This window comes from Clinocottus analis, unplaced genomic scaffold (genome assembly GCF_023055335.1).
Source record: "Clinocottus analis isolate CAN_PGR_092001 unplaced genomic scaffold, fCliAna1.0.p SCAF_2, whole genome shotgun sequence".
NCBI classification, from domain to species: domain Eukaryota; kingdom Metazoa; phylum Chordata; class Actinopteri; order Perciformes; family Cottidae; genus Clinocottus; species Clinocottus analis.
The window spans coordinates 16,195,367-16,219,468 of record NW_027175931.1 but is presented as its reverse complement, the minus strand read 5'-3'; the positions used below and the strand labels follow the sequence as shown (position 1 = coordinate 16,219,468).

Below are 24,102 nucleotides of genomic sequence, written 5' to 3'. Positions count from 1 at the left end.
CTAATTCATTTCAAACTGACACTACGCGTCTCAGCTTTCAGGATTTTACTGTGCATTATCCTTGTCAATGACCATATTGTTATTCATCATATTTTCTTTAAAGTTTTAAAAGTCACGTTTAAAATGTTCATTAAAATAATAATATCTGAATCAATAAAAAGTTTCCTGTGAAAAGCTGCATTGTGTCTCTTGTGCTTGTTGCAACCATCCTGTCAGCTTCAGACTCTTTCTACTTCATTCATAAATACATCTTGAATAAACACATTTCATAATGGTTCAGCTTGTATGTGTTCTCTCTTACATATATTGTAAAAGATTACATTTTTGTCTGCAACATTTCTTTTGGTCATCTCATGAAGCTTGGATATGTTTCATAGCTGGGCAAGGACCTCTTTTTAATTGTATGACCAGTAGTTTATGAACATGTTGATTAGATGATATAAAGTGTACAAAAAATAATTTTAAGCTAATATATTTAATTTGATTCTTTTTTCTAAATCTCTGCGTTTTGGGATTTTAAGTTTGGTCCTGATTAGCAAAGGACCAAATATGGCTTCTCGCTTCCCTCTCAGAACAAAGAGCCAGAGTTGCCCATAAAAAGTCCCTTTAACAGCATTTTACTGCCTGTTAAAAAATATGGTACTAATTACCAGCGGTACTATGTGCTGATGGTCACCGCCGCGGTGGAAAGCTGAACGACAAAATTAGGAGCAATTACAGTGGGAAAAGAGACAGACAGTTTCTTTTTCTCATGTTTTATTGTTTTTATTTTCTTGCATGTCTGCTGGGAAAAGTCAAGTAAGTATTTCACAAATTAAATTGTATGTCAACAACAAGCATTTGCCCTGAATTAAAACATGGAGATACATGCCCTCATTTAGTGGAAGAGCAACAGGCCCTCATGGCATGCAGCCAGTCCCAACACACAGACATGTGGGACTATTATTATTTAAAATGTCTCTAAAGGGTCTCTGTAAATAGTGCATTTTCAGTTTTCACCAAGACAAACTAAAAGACAAAGTGTGTGGAATAAAGGAATTTCTGATTATCAATGTCAATCTTCTTCAGGAAAAGCTAGCATATTTAAGTATAATGCATTTATTTAGAGATCTATAACAAGAGGATTTTGGTCAAAACTTGCTAATGAACAAAATACAGCATGATGGCCTCTATTACTCGGCTCAATGAGAATGTATCTGGGAAGGCCAAGAAGGGAAAGATGTCTAAATGATGTCAGAAATGTCTCAATTATGGTAAACATCTAAGTGACTTCAGCAACGTAGTTATAGTCTCATCTTATTACTGCATCTTTTGTCAAATGTAATTATATGATAATCAAAGGCATGAGAGGGACAAATTTAATCAGAAACATTTCAGGAGAGACCATGAGAGCAGCAGCTCACACGCGGAGGGAAAAGGAATTGCGACACGCCGCCGACTGGAATCCACATCTCGCTCTGTCTTGGCTCATTCAGACAATAGGCACACCTTAAAACTTTACACACACACTCACACTCACACTCACACACACTCACACTCACACACACACACACACACACACACACACACACACACACACACACACTCACACACACACGGATGGCGGCCAAGCAGGTTGAAAGCAGAGCACAATAGATGTGCTGGGCTGATACTGGCCTGTTATTAAAAATCAGATATTGAAAATAAACGAAGTTCCTCCCTGGTGTATCAAAATACTCTGTGATGAAACTACATTTTCTCTGAACTTCAGATTTGGGAAACTGCTCGGTAACCCATAAAATAACTGTTAAGCTTAAAAGAAATTAAGTGTCAAGAGTCTAAAACGAATTCTTCCTCTGTGTTTTCACCCAGATATGAATGCAATTTGAACTTTAAACAGTTTTATTACATTTTAATTTTCAAATGATTTGGAGTCCATACAAACTACAGAAGCATTGGCAGCCTCCTAAAAGAAACACAATACTAATACTGGCTGGAGCTGGATCCCACTGATGTGTGAGCAGCCGAACGAGGAAGTAACAACACAGAACACTCCAGAGAAACACAAACCCGAGACATGATTTGGTTGGCTGCGTGTCGGTGCGATGCTGTGTGGTCAGATATGTGGAGGCAGGCGGGCCGGGCGCTGGTGGTCCTCCTGGAGTCTAGGGGAAGTTGGTCGGGAAGAGGCTGAGCGGCTGGCCCTCATTGGTGGGCAGGGGGGAGCGGTAGCCCTCGAAGTTGCGCGGGATGCTGCCGCTGGTGGAGCCCGAGCTGTTACTGAGGGTCTCGATGCTGCCTTCCCTCTGCAGCTCTGTGAGAGTGTGTGGAGAGAGAGAGAGAGAGAGAGAGAGAGAGAGAGAGAGAGAGAGAGAGAGAGAGAGAGAGAGAGAGAGAGAGTTGAGTCGAGTCATCAGGTGATCTGTTTTCAACCACAAGAGCTAAGCTAATCAGACAACACTAGAGTGTGGGTCAAATGTCCACATGCACAGTTTGTCTTCTGACACGTACTCTGTATCCTCACCCTGACAGAAACAAATCATGAGGGCTGGCTATCAAACCCAATTACATTTTTTAGTATGAAATGAAATGCATCCGTAGAATCAAGCATTTGAAAAGTTTGACGCAGCAAAAAAAGCTTGCGAATGCTCTCTGAGGTCATCTTTGCATATTCTTTAATTACCTCCTGTACCCATTTGACATGGTTTTATTTTGCCATGTTTTTTTTAATGGCCGCTTGTGTGAAGATGTCTTTAAACAAGTTGCTTGTTTTGTTAAGTTATGGAAAAAAAAGGATTTAGGAAAAGAAAGTTAGTCAAAGCACGGATCAAAAAAGGCAAAACAGACTGTTTTGGATTCAGTAATGTGTGTGTTGATGATGTATTGGCCCCTGTATTCAAAAGGCCCAGTCCGACTTATTGATCAAATAAAAAAGAAGCAAACATAGTTTAACGGTTGACACAAGGCCAACTGCATATGGCATAACTGTTCACTGCTGAAGGTTTTAGAGATCCTTCTGAAACTTGACCCGACCCACGTCAGAAAACATGCACAGTCAAGTAAACCGGGATGATCCTATAACCCACAGCATGCATGGTAACATGAAAGCAATTTCAAAACATGACAGGAAATATGAGATTATTTTAAATTACGCAAAGTGTCAAAGTGTGCATAGCAGCCAAAGGTGCGCAGGACACTAACCCTTGTACGGCATCATTACCAGATCGACCAGAAAGTAGGAATCCCTTCTTAAGGCTTTACCATGAATTACTCATCCAATATGAACTTGCATCTGTGTTATTAGCAGAGGAAGTCCACAGCTGTGGGATTAAGCCACAGCATAAGCGGACAAGAGTTATTCTGGGACACAACCAAACTTCTCCCAACATTCTCCGGGTGACACAGCATTTCTCTGACACGCTCACATTGCTGCACAGCCCTTCGGACCAGACCAGATTAAGTTGCTTTGCTGAGGATCTCTGCATAAAGAACCGGTTACGGTTATTACATGCTATAAACCATATCTGACGATATCTAGAAGTGGCAGTACAGTATTAAGAATGTGAATTGTGATGTCCACCAGGTCCTGGGCTCTATTTAATCTGCTCCGCTGTGAGCGAGCGTCAGCGTGCATCTGTGACAGAGTAGAACTGTCATCAACAATCTGAGGCCAGGAAATAATAACGCTTGTACATGAGAAGGAAAGTGTACATGGTTACTGCTACTACACAGGAAGCCAACATGGAAGTGCCTTCCACTTGATTAAAAAATAAGTTTGATTGTATAGAAGTCGCGGGATAAGCGGTTCAGATAATGGATGGATGGATGGATGTATAGAAGTCTAAAAGACTCTACTTCTCGCTTGATTTAATCCCTTGTAAACATTTGTTTATGTCTCAATCTCTAGGTGTCTTGTATACAGCATGATGTTCATTTAGTAAAATAACGTTTTCAGTCTTCCAACTTTTCACATTTTACATGAAAGTTTATGGTAACATTTTATCCTCCTAATAATGTCTTATTTAGCGTTGGGTTGTACTTAGCTCCAAGCTCTGCTGCCCCTTCAGGCTTAAAAAAAGAAGAAGAGATTTCACATGGGACACAGGCAGTGGTTTCCTGGGTGGAAGTCTTGTGTTGGACCTCCCAAGTATTGTACAACATTAAAAATTGCCAAATAAACTGTAGAAAACCGCTGTAAACCAACAGAAAATGCACTGGAATATTACCTGGCTTCATTTAAATGCATGGCTGATTGTGTCTGAACATGGCAAAACATCAATAAATCATGCAGACATAATACCCTTATATTAATAACAAGTGTACAGAATAAAAAGAAAAGTCGCTGCAATGACCTCCAGTTTCTTTCTGGCATCGGTTTCAACACTTTGAACTGGGCCAGAATATCTGGCTATGCGTTCTTTCTTCTGTTTGAGATGATGTTGAACTGCACACTGCTGCCTGTCAGAAACCAACTGCAGAGCAAATCAGTGACCTTGAGATGAACAGGAGGTCTAATTAGCTTAAGAGTCTTTTCAAACTCATACTGCACTGACATAAAACCGCAGCGTGTGTTTAATACGTCCTGCAGATGTTCAGAGGCCAATATGGATACTGTCTATGTCACGTAGGGCATGCAGGAAGTGGGAGCTTCTTACTTTCGCCAAGGGAAACCTAATACAAACCACACTGTTATTATCCCGGCTAACACGCAATGTGCCACACTGCGGTGTTTTATCCCGGCCCGCCGCCTGCCCCCTCCTGTTTAATTCCCCAGCACTACACAGGCAGACATGCTGCAGTAATCCTAGGCCGGTTCACACTGCTCTGGGTTCAGATAATGTGTGGATGTATAAAGCCACTTATACTGGCGCTTTATTGGATGAGGTTGCTAATAGTTGCAAATACTGTTTTAACCAGCAAATTCCACAATTTTTAATGAGCTGGGATTATAAACCTATAAAAGACCCCAGTGATGGGTCTGTTACTGTAACTCGAGACAGCGTAGCTGCTTTATTGTGGTTCCTTCAGCAGGCTCATAGATTGTGAAACCCAGGATGATGATATCATTACAACATACTAGCAACTGCAACGGCACAGTGTCACACCTCACATGTATCACACATCTGGACACATGTATGGAAACATCAGTGAGCTGAACAACACCTTGAAATGTGTAGACTTCTGCTCAAGTGGAATTTCCAGTGGTGACTTTGCTTCTTCAAAACACAATTTCTTTACTCACGCACAGACAGCACCACAGTGCTGGCGTTTATCTGTAAGAATATGGGTCATCAGCAATGATATCATTTTTCCAGCCACAGCTCCAGGCAAGCAGAGACAAGTGCTGGAGCCGTGAGCCTGAGCCTCACCTCTCCTCCTCCACAGCTCCGCTCCTGCTCTCCAACTCCTCGCCTCAATGCCGACTGACACCCAGGGGTCCTGTTGGAGGGCCGGGGATCTCCAGCAAAATGCTGCTTCTTTAAGTTAGTAATTTTATTGAGCTGTATTCTTTGTGTCAATCAATAAATAGTGACTTGTCTTGTTTCTTACTGCACAGCTTGCTTCCTGCTCCACTGACGGTCTCTGCCAGCCAGTTGCCCTCCCAGCTAGCCTTTTTGCCAGCTCGATCTGCTCTGTTGCCGTGTTATTGTAGGCGCTATAAGCTGCTGAACACCCCAGTAAAGCCCTAAAGGCCTTTTCTAGTGTGGCCTAATCCACCTCATTGTGTGACGCCCACCAGCTATTCAACAAGTCTTAACCTCTCACGCCCCCGACACAATCCCCCAGCACTCTAATGTTGGGGATCTTTTCCTCTGGGGCTGATGTCACTAGGTAAAGTAATATGCTTATTTAGAAGGAGGTTTTGTCCGACGTGATGGAAGATAATGCGGTTCTGGACAGAGGCCAATGAAGAAATGGAAACTACTGTAGTGTTTGACTGATATAGGCTTAAAAAGGATGGCTGATTTGGGCCGACTGATGGATATTTTGTGCTAATACATGGAGGCTTATCTTGAGAAATTAGATTTTCAATGTCAAAAATGATATGTATTTGAAATTTTAAAGCTGATAACAGCAGCTTGAATGTGATTTGGCTATTGTATGAGGTGTTTTCTTCAATGCTTTGTTTTCCATTTTTACCAAGAAAGCATATGGTCGCGTGTACAGCCTAATCTTGGAAGTCATTCTGTTGTTGCCGTGGACTCTGGGACAGGAGCTGTTTTCAGTGACAATACCAGCGGCTGGACTTCAAAAGAAAGTCCAGGACGACCCAAGATACGGAGTCGGAAAAGCTATCAGTAAAACAGCACCGGATGCCACAGGTGGAGATAGCAGGAGTTTTTTTGGATGGATTCTTGGCACCGTGTTGAACGAGGGGGAGAACGTGGCTGTTCTTGGACTCCTCGCACAATCCGACCGAGGCACATATAATAACAAAGAGGCCAGTTAATACCTCATGAGCCAATCGGACATACAGAGGAAATGATCAGAAGCAATGCAGTCTGTGAACAGGCCGTAATCCTCTTATACTCTCACTCAAACACGCACACACACACTGCAGCATACACACTTTCATTTTTATACCGAGGCATGCTAAAAATAACCTCAAATGCAAAGCACAACAAATACGGCAGTTGTAACTGAAAAAAAAGAACACAGTGTCACATAATTATTTTATAGCTTAACATGCTACCTTTTTTCATCACATTTATTCATATTCATACTTTCTTTCATTATTCCAATCCGTTTGGTTACTCCCAACAACAGCTACACTACAAGAAGAAAACATATTTTTTTCGGTAAATGCTAAATGCTTCCCTAAATGAATGAATTGTGTAGCTTGTGCAATCCGTACACTTGATTGGACTAGGTTTGGGGTAGGTCTAAGGGTTCGGTCCAGTTTAGTACGGCGTTAGGACGACAGCAGGTTAGACCTGAGCCAGCTAGTGAGTCTGTGCATTGTGGTCCAACTGACAGGTTAAGTGATTCATTTCAGGAAAAACAATGTTATTGTTAAACCACATTTATTTAAACCCAAAACATGATCTTTTACAAAACGTAACCAGGTAGCTTTATTAGCCAAACCTAAACATAACTGAGAATGCAGTTTGGAGAGAATAAAACAATATAATGGCGATATACAAATATGCAGAAATGCTGATATGGAATGAATTTCTGGTTCAGAAATATAACGTTTCAACACAGCCGTGATGTGAAGAAACTTACATGCCAACGTTTTATTGGTCCATCATGAGACAACTGAGAACATCTCCATGAAAACTAATCAAGCTCCATCCACAAGGAAGACCATACATGGAGCTTGGGTTAAGATTGGTTATGTATTTATTTTTGGCATATCTTAATTAAATGCCTAAACCTTTGACCTGACCTGGGTTTGTCTCCTTTCTTTCTTTGTAAGGTAATTTGTCTCTCCTTACTGCAGATATTTCAATTTTAATTAATTTTGTTTTGCCAAAAATCACACACACACACACACACACACACACACACACACACACACACACACACACACACACACACACACACACACACACACACACACACACACACACACACACACACACACACACACACACAGGACATCCTGTGGCCCTGGCAGCGTGTTGGTGTGTGTCATGTGCATGTTGTGGTGAGACGAGACTCACCACTGAGAGGAAAGGATCAAAGAGAAAACAAAAGAGCTCTTAATCAGAGGGTCTGTGCTCGCAATGCTGGGTAGAGTCTCATCCATCCATCTATCCATCCTCTCTCTCTCTCTCTCTCTTTCTGAGATGGGGGTAGTAACCCATAGCGATAGTATACTTATCCCAGCTGATTGTTTTTGTGTTTTAACTTTAATCTCACCGTTGGCCACAGCTGGCCCTGATTAGTACTCTCACGTCACATTCCAACCCCCAACAGTCTCTCTCTCTCACACACACACACACACACACACACACACACACACACACACACACACACACACACACACACACACACACAGTGCATGTGCATGCTGTCCTATGTCACCAATGGTTCACATACATATTGGATGTAATTTGGCTGGTAGCACAGTTTTCTTAAATGAACCCACCAACAATTCATGTGCATCCTTCTGAATTTTTAATCACTGTTCTCGTCAGGTTTTGACAGTGAACAAAACAATAATTAAAGAATGAAACAGAAATATGACATTAATTAGTTTTTGTCCCTGTTTAGGGTTCAGTGTGTGACAGAGGGACGGTCGGGGCAGAAGCAGCGGCCCTACGCTAAAAAGACCTTTCCATGTTTCCATGTTGTCCAGAAGACTTTTAAAGCTTATGTAAAATACTTGTCAGTCTACATTAAACTCCTGGAGGCTAAGTGTGTACATGGCTAACAGATGCAATTCTCTTATTCCCAGGTGTACATAACTACTACTGATGACACATTGGTCGACATTTAAAACATTCAATAAAATAACATCTTGTTTTTTTTACGCAAAGTGGCTTATAAATGTCAGGTGCCAAATTAAGAGCTTCCTTTTCTTTTAGTCATGGAGGAGAATTCCTCACAGAATTCTTGGTGATCACGTGATTCTGACTGTGCTGACATTTCTTATTCATGATGGTGGCGGTGCTACATGACAGGTTTGTCTCTCCCGAAAGTGAAGATGGTTGTACTCATGGCTACGACACGTCTGGACACTCCATAACACGCACACACTGGGCACGCTGCATTTACAGGGTGTCCTTCATTCAGGTGAGGTGCACACAAGCGAACACCGAGAGCTGCCTTTCTGCCTCGTGCGGCTCATCCCATGGAAGCAGAATAAACAGAGTTTATGACTGATGAGGCTCCGCCTCAAGAGGATAACCTACTTAACCCAACAGGGCCAACAGCATGATGTGGTCGGGTCTTTGAAGGGCTCGGTGGGAACTAAACTCGAAGAAACACTTCTTAAACGCCTCCAGGTTGTCAGTGTCACATTACAAATATAGCTAATTTTTACTTATGTCAATCAATCAATAACACTGGCATGTTGTTACTTCAAATACTGAGTTCAACAACACCAACAATACGTATATGTAAAAAAAAATACCATTAATAATAAGGACTTACAGATGTTTTACACATGAAAGCACGTCGGCATCGCTATGTGAGGCCTTGCTCTGCACAATCCTTAGAAAGCTGGCCAGTTGGACGACTGAGTCCACATTAGTGGGAAAGCTCATTAACATCCACTGGAGATCATCCTGATGGACTGTGAAAAGCCAGGCTTAACACACCCTCCTGTGTAAAGGACAGCTCACATTAATGCGGCTGGAGACACTCACACCATAGACGGTATATCAGGATAAAGGGCATGTGCAGCGTTCAACTGGAGCCACGTGCTGCATGTTGATGCCGCTTTCATGTGGGGCATTGCTCCGACACTCGGGACCAGTCTGGATCAAGCTCAATGCATTTTTGTATTGGTTCATATTTGCTGCGTCGACAGGAAACATTTTGACTAAAGGTTAGTCCTGAATTCACCAACACAGATGACGCCCTCGTCTACACCTCTACCGAGTGATCACAGCGGCAAAGAGATTCTGTAGGCGCTTCATAAACACAACAACAGTGTCATGCTCACACACTGCGAGTCCACAGAGAAGGCCGGCTTCACGCTTCAAGTCCTCAGGGTAAACCTCAGCAGGCAGCTAGTCCCATGAATCATGACACTCAACAGGTTACGTGATTAAGAAACAAATGAAAAAGAAAGTAAGTGATTCATGGGGCTGGTTCAGGCCCCTGAGCGGGGTCTTTCTCTTCGCGTCCTCTGACCGTATAACTCCACCAGCTCCAAACACACAGCTGACCACAGCGTTCCCATCGGCTGCTCATTAGAGTGTGTTATAAAGGGGTGCCAACAACAGGCCGGGACACTCCTGACACTCTATGTGGGCCGCTTTGAATTAGGCCTCTAATGAAAACCTAGTGCTGACCCAGGACTTGACTGGCTACTTACTCAGAGCAGACTGACAGCCGCCTCACCACTGGGCTGTGTGGAGCTGCTTTTATGGGCCCAGAGAGCAGAGTGGTCTTTCGGAGGAGCAACACAAACAGCAAATATGGAGAAGAATGTTCTATTGACTATGCTGAGCTGTATTTGGATATCCTATTATATAGTATATTCAGCAAACATAACACTAACCACATGTAATTGAACTGAAAATGAGATAATGTGAGGACTTTTTTTTAATGACAAAGACCTATAGTTATAGGCAGTAAAACCATTGTATTTGTTAAATTGTCTTTACATCCTGACAGTAATCAATTTATGAAATTGCTCTTTGATTGATAGTTGATAAATATGCTCCCGGCCAGTCACATCACTTGTCTCATTACTGTGAAAAAGCTGTGTTCAACAAATCTTATTGTTGTCTAGATGATGCAGAGCAGCACACTGTAAACACACAGCAGCACAAATATGAAAACCTGAATAAATACACAGAGAATCATGACAAAAAACAATGCTTCCGCACTTTGATAAGGATAATGATTATGTGAGCAGATTCAAATATTTCTACCTGCGTAAGCATTTCATGAGCAAACTGCCTAGTGGAGAACAGATCCCGCTCTGGAGACTGAAATATCCTAAAAACACACATGCACGCACGCACGCACGCACGCACGCACACACACATGCACGCACGAACGCACACACACACACACACACACACACACACACACACACACACACACGCACACACACACACACACACACACACACACACACACACACACACACACACACACACACGGTTTGATGTCCTTTGACAAGCATCTTGGGACCCCCCTGTCGATGTTATTGGACAGGAGGCTGTTCTCAGCTGAAAGAGGTTGCTGGTGTTGGTGTCCACTGAGGAAACCGATGACATAACTGTGTCAGGAGGCTGCCGCTCTTCATCATGTCACGTACCTGACCAGCCCCAAAACCACGCCAAGGTAAGGCAAGATAATGCTGCTGCTGAACAGTGTGTGTGTGTAGGTGTGTGTGTGTGTGTGTGTGTGTGTGTGTGTGCGTGATGTTGTTAATGTTATCAATGTTATCACAGAACAGTGGTCAGACATACTTTAGTATGCTTTTGTATTTACTGTGTGTCGTACCTGGAACACATGGTTTAGAGATGGTTGGGATAAATAAACTTCAACTTTGGCAAAATGAACAAATCAATACAAGATATATGAATGTATGTATGTATGTTAACTTGCTGTTGCTCCGAGAGTGCCTGTTATATTGTTCTGATAACATTACTTTAAAATAAAAGCGTTCAATAAACTAGTTTTTACTCATTCAATTATTGAATTTGACGCATAATGCGATTAATCTCAGAATAATCATGTGATTAATCAGTTAAACTTTTTAAAACTTTGCCCAGCCCTTTTATATATATATATATATATATATATATATATATATATATATATATATATATATATATATATATATATATATGCTCACGGGCCAAGAGAGCAGACTGGTCTTTCAGAGGAGCAACACCAACAGCAAATATGGAAAATAATTTTCTATTGACGATGCTAAGCTGGTTTTAGATATCATATCACAGTATATTTAGCAAACATACCACTACAACCACATGTTTTCCTCAGTTTGGCTCATTCTGGCTACGTTGATTAGATTGTCTGCTACTAATGACACAATATTGATGGTGTGTGTTGAACTTCGGTCCAGGAGGCTCTCATGCTGTCTCCTAACCTGGGCTGTGAACATCAGACCAGAAGCTAACGTTAGCTGATAGCATTCCTTCCCTAACACTAGAACGGATGTAAACATTCACATCAGAGTCAGATGACTGAACCTGATTCTGTTTTAAAGAAATGTAACTACTGGTCTGATTTTGCTGTCTAAATGTAGCCACTGTAGACATCAAGCGCACATATTGACTCACACAGCGGCCTGCCTCTCCTGGAGCAAGTGTGAAATCAGAACAGCGGTTCGTGAAAGCAAACTTGTGTATAAAGTACAGAGCTAGTAAGAGGAAGAATAAGGGTCCATCGAGCACAACACCAGTGTACCATGGGTACTTGTGTACAGGTCAACCTTGAGAGACACACAAACACGCAACGTGCACACAGATGCACACACAGTCAGAGAAGGGTCAGAAGGGAATAAGTTCAGCTGGTCTCTATAAAGGAGCAGTCCTTTGAAAAGCTGCTTGTAGAAGAGCAGTGGATACAAAGGATCCTCCATTACATGTGGATTGCCTTTATATAGGGTAGAAAAGCTGCATTTGAAGAGGACCGATCTATAGGTTTGAATAAACAGTTTGTTGCTGGCTACATAGGGTTTGAGATTTAAGTAGCATGATGATTTCTTTTATCTGCCTTTATGTGACGCACAGACACTTTCTATGAACAATTTAGATGCGGGTCAAGACAGCAGAGGTCAAAAGGCCTTCATCATTCAAAACAACAGGAGAATGCAAACGACCCGCGAGGATGTATAGTCACACACACGCGCGCACAAGTGCACACACGCACACCCTCTCTCGCCTGGTCTCCACTTTCTAGGAGAGTCAAAGATGCTGTCACAAAGATGCCGCATTACAAGCTCCACCAATGGTTTGAAATGGTGACTGTCTCCTTCGTGGGCGTGGTCATGGATAGATGGAAGCAGATTGGATTATATTTGCGTAATGAAATTGCATTTTCTTTTGTTAACATTTGATATTTACACAGCAAACATCTGTTTAGCATTTAGCTCAAGGAAAACTACTCAGCTCGGGCGTTCGCCAACGGTAGTTGCCAGTTGCCGAGACAGCAAGAGAGATCTCGACAAAAAAAACCCACATGAAGTTGATGGTGGATGTTTAAAGAAATAAAGATATGGCGTTAGATATCGCGTTATCACGAGAACGGACGACTAGAAAAAACGATGAACATAATCAAGTTGATGGTTCCACCCAGGTGTCCTGACTCAGCCTGAACAGTGATTGTTGTAGGAAAGTAGGGAATCTGGGCATGTACTACAGAACCCCGAAATATTGTTCGTTGCACTTGATTCAGCCCACTGATGTGCTAGCCTTCATCCCACTATCTCCCACTCTTCGCTTCTCTCCAACCCCCTTTCTTAGAAGGAGGACACGTCCTTGGTTGGACATTCTGTTGACAGGAAGTTCCAGTGTTGTGGAAAGCTGGCCTGGCTCAGCTCGTCTGCCTCTCCATTATGTATCTTATCACTTATTCATGCCACCATATTTTATTGATACACACACCCGCATGCAGGGTCATGTTAGGAAAGATAGTGTGTGTCTGATATATGTGTATACATGAGTCAGTATGATGGGTGTGAGAGGAGTGTGTGTATACATGTGCGTATGCACCCCCAGAAACACATTACCGGTTTAAAGTGTGACCTGGTGTGTGAAGACAAACACTTTGCCGACACTATGTGTTGACCGAGTTTGCTGCTGCCTCATAAGTGATCTATGTTCCAGTATTCACAATCTGTGAGGCAGATTGCTAGATTACAGAGTTTCTGTAAAACTGATGAATAGAATAAAACTACTTCACAAAAATCAGTGTCTCCCCAAACACAATGTTTCTTTTGAGAATGTGACTGAGGCTTTATTCACTTAATTTCATCTCCTTTCATCTCCTTTTTCATCTCCTAGCAGTACTAACTTTGGGTGGTTTGTCAATTCATAAAAGAAAAAGAAAAGAAAAAAGAAAAATTGCATGTTTGTTTTTGTCTTTTGATTAAAAATGTTTAATGCTTTAAAGAGCTTCTCAAGCCTTGAGTTTTTATTTTTAAATGTCATCAATCATGAACCCAAACACAAGTACATTTGTCTCCACCTGCGTCTCAAGTAACCACTCGTGATCGGGCCTCACTTCCTTTCTCTATAAGCGTCATTACTGATTGGACAGAACACATGCGTTGTTGTTTTTAACCTGTGGGAGACAGTAGTGCACGTCCTCAGCCAAGTCTACCTTAAAATTTAAAATAACAAGAAATAGTAATCGAAACAATAGAGCCTGGGTCTATTCCTTGCCATGTTCCAGGCAAACCAAACTGAGCAAGATGTTTGACATTTGACACATCCCACATTTTCAGAGGTGGTCAACGTGAATACTTTCGGCTAACGCAGAAGACCTCGGCCGACGAGGCGGCCCTTTAATGTGGCCTCGGACACATACATACTCCCTGCTCAAAGAATGTGACCATCTCTAAACGTGGTCTGAGGGATCGGATCTCAACGCGTCCTCAACGCGTCTGGGGTGCGTTCGCACCCTTACTTGGAGATGCTTACTTGTGATGAGATCACACACGATGCATGAGGATGTCAGGTCTGGACAGGTTCTTACACAACCTGCAATATGTTATCTTTGGCTTATTTGAGACTGACGAATCCAACAGAGGTCAGTGGGCTTTAAAGGAGGTCGTCCAACACGTCATTGCACCACGTCTAGAGATAGAAGTTGTTATACCTGCTCTCAACAGATAGATATATAGATAGATAGCCTTCTTGATTCATTTCACAGGGGGAAATTGTCTAGCCACACTCAAAGTGGGAGTGAAAAGCTCCGTGTCATAGTTGCTCCTGGCTGCATCCTGCTACCTCTACGAATTCAGTGACTTTTGCACATCTTTGAATTCTCTATGGTGGTTTTCCCTTTACAGCCTTCATAGTGCTGCACTCACACAAACATGATGGACGTAGTTGTGTGAGGTATGAAGAAAGACATCGAGAGCGGAGATTGCTGGTTACAGACCCAGTCCCTCAATTCAATGTTTAAACGGTGAGGAGGGCTTTCCGATGAATTGAGGCCTTCAGGCTTCTTTCCAAAAGTATAAGCTTGAGTGAGAATGAAGGACATGTGGACCTTTCTGTACTTATGTTATGTGCAGACTACTGCAAGAGAACCTGCAGAAGTTGATCATCTTGAAGGCTGTGCAATACGTACACAAGACATTGTCCTGACAAATTGCTGGACCAAGACCCAGTATTATCAGCTGGGATCAGCTCCAGCCCCCTGCGAGCCTGAGAAGGATAAGCGGTTGCAGGATAATGGATGGATGGAAGATAAGAGTCTCATACTCGCCTGGAATTCTTTCTGAAGTCTTTGTCAAAAGTGAAACCACTGGTTCAGCCAAAAGTAAATAAAATCAACATTAGTTCTCCAAATTAGTGCTTCTACAAGAGCTGTCTGATGGATCGGCCATGGATCATAACTGGTTTACCGGTTCAACTCAACTGCTCTTGGGTCAAGCACAGTCTCCTGTTTCTTATTCACGTTTACAAACCATTGTTGAGCATCACACTAGTGCACACAATTTGAGGCAAAATAGGATAAAGTTCTGGTGCAATTGTTAATTTCCAGTCTGTAACTTTACACCGAATAGTCCAAAATCCAAACTACTCAAGTGTCATCTAATAGATGCCTCTCGTATCAGCTGGAGCGACAGTTTGGAGAAAATGGCCTGGATGTAGTTTGAGTGACGGGTCACAGATCAAGGCGCGTTACTTGCTCCAGTCAGCAGAGCGACAGAAGCAGCAGCGACAAGTGTTTTGCTGCGTGCCACCGCCGCCGGTGCTGGAGCAGATTGGGTGAAGTGGATCGCCCTCAGCCAGAGACCATTTCTGATTCGGCACACAAAGTGTGTCTCCGGCCCTCTTGTCGTCTGACCGACCCAAAACAGACACGGGAATAGGGCTTTAAAAAGCGCTTCCTTCCACTCTCTCCATCGGTCTCTTTTTCTTTCTCGCCATAATTCTCTCTCTCTTTCTGCTCTTACTTGCCCTCCTTTTCTGTGAACCCTTACAGCCCCTTGTATGTGTGTGTTTGTGTGTGTGTGTCTCCCTTGAGCGAGCTGTTAAGTGCAGTCTCCAAAAAACTCCACAAAAGCCCATTTGCAGTCAGCTGGAGTGCCATACACACAAGCGCAGAGTGACACTAACACGCATAGACACATTCACACACACACTCTCTCACACACGCACACTTTTCACACTTCCCTCTGGGCAAACGAGGCAGAGTGGCAGAGGCGAGGCTGGGATAAATGATACAATGATATCCAGGCCTGACTTGTCAGTGGAGTTGAGAGAGAGGATGAGGAGGATGAAGAGGGGGAGGGGCAAGCAGTGGCAGCTCTGAATACAAGAATTATTCTTCATCGTCTCACACTGTCGCCGAATATTACGCTCAAAGTCTCGCCTGGCAACGTGTAGTGAGAGAGAGATAGAGAGAGAGGGAAGGAAAGAGAGAGAGACAGAGGGAGAGGGAGACAGAGAAAGAGAGAGGGAGATATAGAGGGAGAGAAAGAGGGAGGGAGAGAGAGGGAGAGAGAAAGGGACAGAGGGAGAGATAGAGGGAAAGAGAGAGGGATGTTGGGAGAGAGAGGGAGAGAGAGATAGGGGGAGTGAGAGTGAGGTTGGGAGCAGGGCAGCGCTGAAGGGCAGATATAATGACCACACTCTGCTTTCACACTCGTCGTCTCTTCTCTCAGCACCATACTCTCCGGCCTCAGCCAGCCTCGCATTCCCTTTTCTGTTCTTTCACTCAGTCCCTGACGTCTCCCCCCCTTTCCCTTTCCTTCTCTTCCTCCCTGCGTTTGTTCTTTCTGTCTGTCACGGCAGCGCTGAGTAGCTTTCAGGGAGAGTGTACTCATTTGCTCTCTCTCTTTCTTCTCTCTCTTTGGTTAAAGCGAGGGGACAACATGGCCCTCTGGGCATGTCACAAAATGATTAACTAATAGTTTTGAGTTAGTCAAGTATCCAAATGGTGTGCTTGTGTGTGTGTGTGTGTGTGGTCCATAGCGTGAGTATTCCAGCCTGTACATTAGGCCGGCTATTGAGATCATAGTCACAATTATGCTGTGTACAATATACATGCAGCTGTACATACATGGAAGTTGTGTGGAAGCTGGTAGCTAAAGACTGGCCATATTGACGCCAGTGTTAGACTGGGAAAGACTTCAATGGATGGTGGGAGTCACATTTTGAGGCATGTCTGATTCATTATGTATCCAGCCAGCTAACTGGATCGACTGAAAGAACTTGGAGTTCATGACAAATCAGACTGGCATGTTGAAAACCTAAACTATTAAGTTCATTTCGCTCGGGGAAACTAAAAGCAGACACATCCAGCTCTGTCTGTGCCTCGTCTTCCAGCAGCATTTCTCCCTGACGTCTTGTAAAGTCATCTCTACTCTGTCACTGATGGTTGGCGTGTGTGGGTGGGGGCACAGTTCATATCTGGAGAGTGACAATAAACATCTTAGATATTGAAACGTAAGGGTAGTGGGCAAAAACACTTTCCCTGCTGAGCTAATCCCCAACACCATCGCCTGCCAAGAAGCTTGCTAGTGCTGACAATTAACAATTCATGTGTCGCAAAGTTGCTCGTCAAAGTTCACCCAAGTTGCAAATGCAAAAGGTTCACACAGATCTGCTGATCTGGCAGTTCCACTGGAATGAACCGATCCCTCTCGCTGATGTTTCGCTGGTGTGATGGCACCATGAGGTTTATATAGAACGCACACATTCAGTACACCCAACGTGTATCGATGGCCCATCTACTAAATAATAATAAAACAAGCTGGTGCTGGATATCCGGTCTGACTCAAAGTCCTGTTTGTGTATAGAAGCTGATCTAAATCGTAAATTTGCAAACTTCTGACTATCTTTTTAAAAAGTTGCTCACATTCTTTCAGAAGTACACAAACATAACATTATTCAACTTTGACTACTTTAAAAGAGTTTTTATAGAGAAACACATTAATGTTTAATGAAGTTTGATTTGATGAAATTTGTCTCAAAACTGGAATAGCAAGCAAACAAAATGTAAAAATATTACGTGCGACTTATAATAACACTCATTATAGACACTCGATCGGCTACCTAAATAAAGATTTGAACTCAAGTGTGCTTTTTCTCAGAGACACTCCTCTTAATGGGTTGTATGCTTGCAGTCCGTTATGAACAGTCTGCCATCAGCCAGCCAGACAAGTGTGCACGGCCTGTAAGCATGTTATTCTTCTTTGTGTGTGTGACTGTATGGTGATGTGTGTGTGTGTGTGTGTGTGTGTGTGTGTGTACAGCTGAAGCCAGCGCATGTCTGCACTGATTTATAGGAAAAGAAGGACCTCCAAGTCTGTACTTCTCTGTGCTGTTGCTCTTGTGATGGGTATCAGTGGACTAAAACAAGGCTGCCCAGCAGAGAGAGCGGTCAGTCGGCAGGATGGATAACAACCCGGCTTTGTGTGAATGGAGGACGTGGCCAATTCAAATACAGGAAGTATTGTGCCAGCATTAAATCACACAGCTCAACAGGCGTGCAGTCTAGTTCCATGTTTCCTTAATAGACCAATTAAGGATGTTTTCTATGGAATGATTTATATCATAGCAAAACTTAAAAAGGCTATTAATTTTTATACAATAGAAAACGTTTAATTTGTTCCTGCGCAGCTCGTCTGCATGGTTTCAGGCTTCAATGGAGCTCATAGACACGAATCAGCTACTTCATTGTAAAGTGCCGAAGGAAGTATATTGACCATGTTTGAAGGAAACCACCATTACCTATTGTCAGATTGGATGGACATGTTCCATCTATGATCAGAATACATCTGCTGGGCCAAGTGTAAAATATATAAACACTATCAGTTCACGTTTAAGTGTAACTGCGTATGTTTATATCAAATTGATTGATTTTGATCTCTGAACTTTGGGTTACAGACTACATACTTACAGCATATTGGTGCAGAGAACGCCAGGGCACATTATAGGCAAATACCCCTGAGAAACTCTTACACCAACACATACTTATACATATTTATATGTATATTTATATATACAATCAAGTCGATCAGTGTATTGCAGGAATTATTTTGCCATGCTGTACTGCAATTTTCCTTACATCACCTTTTGCCTGTGTTAGAAATGTATACAAATCTTTCACTCAATGTGTTGGATAATCCCTAGACATCAATATAATCTGGTTCATTTTCACTGGGAGAATAATCTACACTATATGCATGTAACGTTGTGTGCATAATCTGATGTGTGTTATTTTCAGACCACATGGGTGGAGGATTATTAGGCTTTGATTTTTCCTGCTCTGTCGACTAATGACGAAGAGTCTAAATTTAAACTTTGTATTTCCCGCAAATATGAAAATAAAAGGCATATATTTCATTCTGCACCACCTCCAATCATCTGTGCTTTGTGTGAACTTTGTGGTCCTAACACCAGCATTATGCTCACTGTGAACAGTATGAGCCCAGCATAAACAGCATGACCGCACCTGAGCCACCGGTACAAACACAGGGATGTTCAACCAGCAGCATCATGCGTGTTGAATGCAGAATGACAGAATGGCCCCTTGAGGTATGAGTTCTGCACCGTTCACACTGCACACACAGAGCCGGGAAATCCCCCACACGCCTCCGTCATGTGCCAATAGAAGAGTCTCTTCGAATAAAAGTCCAAAGCACATTGTTGTGTGTGAGGGTTCCCTGGTACTGCTCTCACTCGTCGTTGACGAGAGTTTATCGTTTTAAATAAAATGATGACAGAAGCAGTTTTCAAATGAGTCACACAGACTGAGAAAATATGGACATAAATTATACAGCTTGTTTTGACAACATGCCCAAAATCTAGACATTTAACAGAAAACTAGATGAATGAGTAGATGAACCGATTACTGGCCACAGGGACTAATAACTAAAGCAATTATGGTACTTTAGAAATGAGTAACAGTAATGAGTAAAGTATTGCATTGTTCCAGTCAGGAGCCCAACACTGGTTAGATGCATACGGTAGATTACGGCCTCTTAGCAGAGTCCAGTGGCATTGAAACATTAAGGCACTATATTTGATAGCTTGTTCTAATATACAGTGCACAACCATCAAATGGAAAAAAGAACACTTGGTCCAAATGGAAAAATAGCATGCTCCTAAAGCACAATGCCGTTTAGTGTACTATTGATTAGTAAATGGGGCGAGGGAGAGATAAGCAACATCGTGTCGGCTCTTTAGCATTAGGTGCTTGCACATGTTCACAATGCATATTGATACACACACAACTGTGTGAGGGGAACCTCAATCACAAGCAGCAGAGCTGATGTTTTCTCTGAAGTGATACCATCAGACACATAGTGGAACCCTACCAGAGGCCGGCGGTCCAGGTTCCAACAGCAAACAAGCAATTAGTGAGTTGGACCACCGCCTGCTAGCTCATGGACACAAGAACATTTTAAGAGGTCAGTCAGGGAAATACACACACACGAATATGTCCGACTATATGTAGATATTAGGTAGTTGATAGAAACACATATCCATTAGCACATGCGTGCGCACAAGCCTGAGTAATTGCAAACACTTGTGCACACACACAAGTAAAGATCCTTTTAACACATGCATGTGAAGGGTAAAACTAATAAAATACAGGCACACACATACATTGACACACTTGTATTTACATAAACACACACACACACAGAACCAGACACATGATTACATTTGCACATACAGCTCAAATACAAACACATGCAGTGGGTACACAAATGTATGCATCTGCACATACACAGATGGGTGTCCTGTATATATATAAGCAATTGGTGGACTTAATAAAACACACACACATACACACACACACACACACACACACACACACACACACACACACACACACACACACACACACACACACACACACACGCACACACACACACACACACACTCCTAACCTTCCAGTGCTGATAAGGCTCCCCTAAATATTTGTCTTGAGTCGAGCGTTGAGAGAGCCAGCTGAGTTGTGCTGTTCAGACAGTCTTACTATTATTACTATTATTGTTATTATTATTACTCCCAGCTTCTTTGAGCTTGGATCCAACATACAGAGCTGGTTATGACCCGGTGGCTGTGGGTGGTCCCAGCACCCTTAACTCACCAATCAGCCAAACTAAACCCAACACATTCACAGCAACATGAAAAACAAACGGAGCCCTGTTGGCACCAAGAGCACCAGATATTTCATCGAAACCATTACCCAGTTTCAGAGTGATGACGATACCGAGTCATAAGTTGTTTACTCATACCAGAACATTGTAAGACATTTTTAATGCTACGTGAAAAGTCATGTGAGAACCAAAGTAAACAAACCTCATAAATATCCTGTTGACAGCTTTGAAAACAGAAACAGATCAATGGAGAAGCTGGTGGGTTGATCACGCAGGCTGATGACGGAAACACACTCCACAGCTCGACGCCTAAAGCCGCCTATGAAGTTGCATAATTAGCATTTATCTTTTTTAATTTCTGGGGAATTGAAGCAATTCAATTGGCTGCTTGACCAAAAGTAAGTTGGAGCAGTTCACACTTCCTGTAGTACTCAAATGGTGTCTGGTATCTCTTTGCTTGAAAAACTCCACCCATGCCCAGTAAGAGACACTCAGCACCAAATACAGAGATACAATAAACAATATCATACACACTGGAATCAAATGTGTTTATTGTGAAATGACAGGATGTGCATAAAGGCCCAGAGAAAGTGTGGTTGTTCCTCAGCTGGCGTTGCTCTCAGCTGAGCTGCACTAGGTCCGTTGAGCAGTGGTCCACTCTCCATATGGCTTCAATGGAATTTATGTTGGACAGGCACCAATAAGCCAAATCTAGTTAGCAACATTATATCATTGGAGCCAAATCGAATTTCAGCCCCAGTGTGTTTTATTCGTCAGTCTCTCTCTCTCTCTCTCTCTCTCTCTCTCTCTCTCTCTCTCTCTCTCTCTCACTCCGCTCCTCTCTTACGTGCTCTGTTCTCTCCCTCCTCTTCGTCCATCGCTCTATGTGAGTGTCACCTGCCCTCCGAGCTGGCGACGCTGGGTCTCGGCCTTAGCGTGAGAGCCCCATTACCCTGACTAGAGGCTTTGTTTTCCCTGTGAATCTGCAAAAGAGTGTGTCTGTGTGTGTGTGTGTGTGAGTGTGTGTGTGTGTGTGTGGAGGAGAATGTCAGAGAGATGGTGATTTGTTACATCAGTGAGCATTCCAGCTCTGAGATCCTCTGAGCAGAAACATGGAGAAGAGGGTAGTTTTGTTTGTTGCTGTGTTTCCATCCAAATCTTTTTATTTGTCAATGATCATACTGCAAATAGTTATTGTAGATGATAACCTGTGATGAAAAGCAGTGGAATGGCACAAATAATGACATTGAGTCAGTTGACAGTGATTGTAAGTAGAAGTTTAAAAAGTCTGCGGAGAATTCACTCAACGCTTGCTCGGAAAGACATGATGGAGGAATGGATGAGGGGAATGTGTGTACAGGTGAGGTAAGAATGGGCGTGGCTTCCATACGTGTGTTCACAACCAGGTTCAAGGTCAGCATCTCCGCTGTGTGTGTGTCTAACGCCGAGGCTCCCAGCACATGGAGACACTGAGCAAGATAGCATCTGCCTTCTCCCATCTAAGTGTCACACCAAGACACATATATATAAATATATATACACACACACACACACACACACACACACACACACACACACACACACACACACACACACACACACACACACACACAGACACACACACACACACACACACATCTCAATCCACAACGGAAATATTTTGAAGTGTACATCCAGAAACTGTGACTAATTCATTGAGCGTCACAACTCTGTCCTGTGAATCTGGGGAGGAGCGTGTCCTGTGTGGATCAGATGTGGATGGGATGCCGGGTCAGCTGCTGCTCTGCTCCAATAGAATGCCACGAGAAAGGAGAGGTGTTATATATTATTCTGAAGTCCTGTCTAGCAACCCCCTCCCGATGAATAAAGTAGAATTGAATGACATGCGTGGAGCACACGTTAACGGGTGGCGAGGACTCGGTGGGGAGCAGACTGTCTCCTCACCGCGAGGAAGCCGGTTACATCCCGAGGTTGTTAAAGTGCGTGTTGGAGTGTCCTTGACATGGCAGGACAACATACAGAAACATGTTTTTCTAACTGCCGTCAATATCATTTCAGAAATAGAGTGAGAGCTGAGAGGCCTCCTAGTACTATGGACTTCACTGTATGTGTAAACAGCACAATATCATTTCAGGCAATTGCTTTATAATAATTTGAACTACAGTAAACTATATTGTATGTACAGCAGTGTACTGTGTCATACTGTTGTGAATTAAACACAGTACAGTTGAATTTGCTGTAATTTGAAAAGCGTTTCAAACAGCTGTTCTGTGTTTTGAAACAATCAATGAAATCAGTATATATTGAAGCCATCCATTTCATTACTTTATATTCATGTAGGCCAAGTGTAAATTAGATGGAAATGCACATGAAATATAAAGAAAAACAACAGCAAATTGGTTATAATAATCATTATAAGGATCAATTTTATGGCAATATAAGAGGTATTCACTATATTCATAAAACCATTTTTCATTCTACTTTCCTTCTTTCAGTCAGCTGCTTTTTTTGAGATCATCTTTCTCTATGATTTTTGGGTACCGTTTACAGTACGTTAGAGTATAGGACCTTATTATGGAGTTATTTCATGTTTGGCTTCACTATATAATACATTCATAATGGATTCTTCCGTCTGTGACCATGAATCTGTTCTTACTTCTGTAGCTCTGTGTGGCATTAATAAGGCTTATTTGAGCTCATCAGACTGTATGTAATTCATTTAAAAAAGAGTTCTCATAAAAGTAATTTTTTTTTTTTTTAATAAGCAGTTCTAACATGACCGCTTTCGATTTTGATGGTGTGACGATTTTCTGTTGTTGTTGGTCCTATAATTTGTCTGTGAGATGATTGCCTCCACCGGGATGCAAGTGAACCATTTGACATGCTAAAAGCATAAAACAAAATAAAGACAACAGAAACTTCTCTGTCCAGCATCATCGTCCCTCTCATCGTTACTACTCTGAAGAACACCCTGAACCAAACACGTCCATGTCAACGAGTCTCTGACAGCAAGTGGCTCCAACGAAAAATGAGAGATGAAATAGGTAATAGGTAATCAAACAAACCGTGTTCATTCGTCATGATGTAAGCATTTCAGAAAAATTGAAGTCCAGGGGACGGGGTTTACGAGGGGTTTGTTTCTCTAATCCCCAATATAAATATATGCATTTTAA

At 42.5% G+C, this 24,102-nt stretch overlaps 1 protein-coding gene across 1 annotated transcript in view; it reads right to left on the bottom strand.

The window, feature by feature from the left end:
* Positions 1 to 780: 780 nt before the first annotated feature.
* bcas3 (BCAS3 microtubule associated cell migration factor) overlaps positions 781 to 24,102 on the bottom strand; it is a 305,557-nt gene continuing 282,235 nt past the window's right edge. The window contains exon 24 of the mRNA XM_068585216.1: positions 781 to 2,293. Coding sequence (XP_068441317.1) covers positions 2,145 to 2,293 — 149 coding nt within the window. The 3' untranslated portion in view covers positions 781 to 2,144. The remainder of the gene's footprint in view (positions 2,294 to 24,102) is intronic.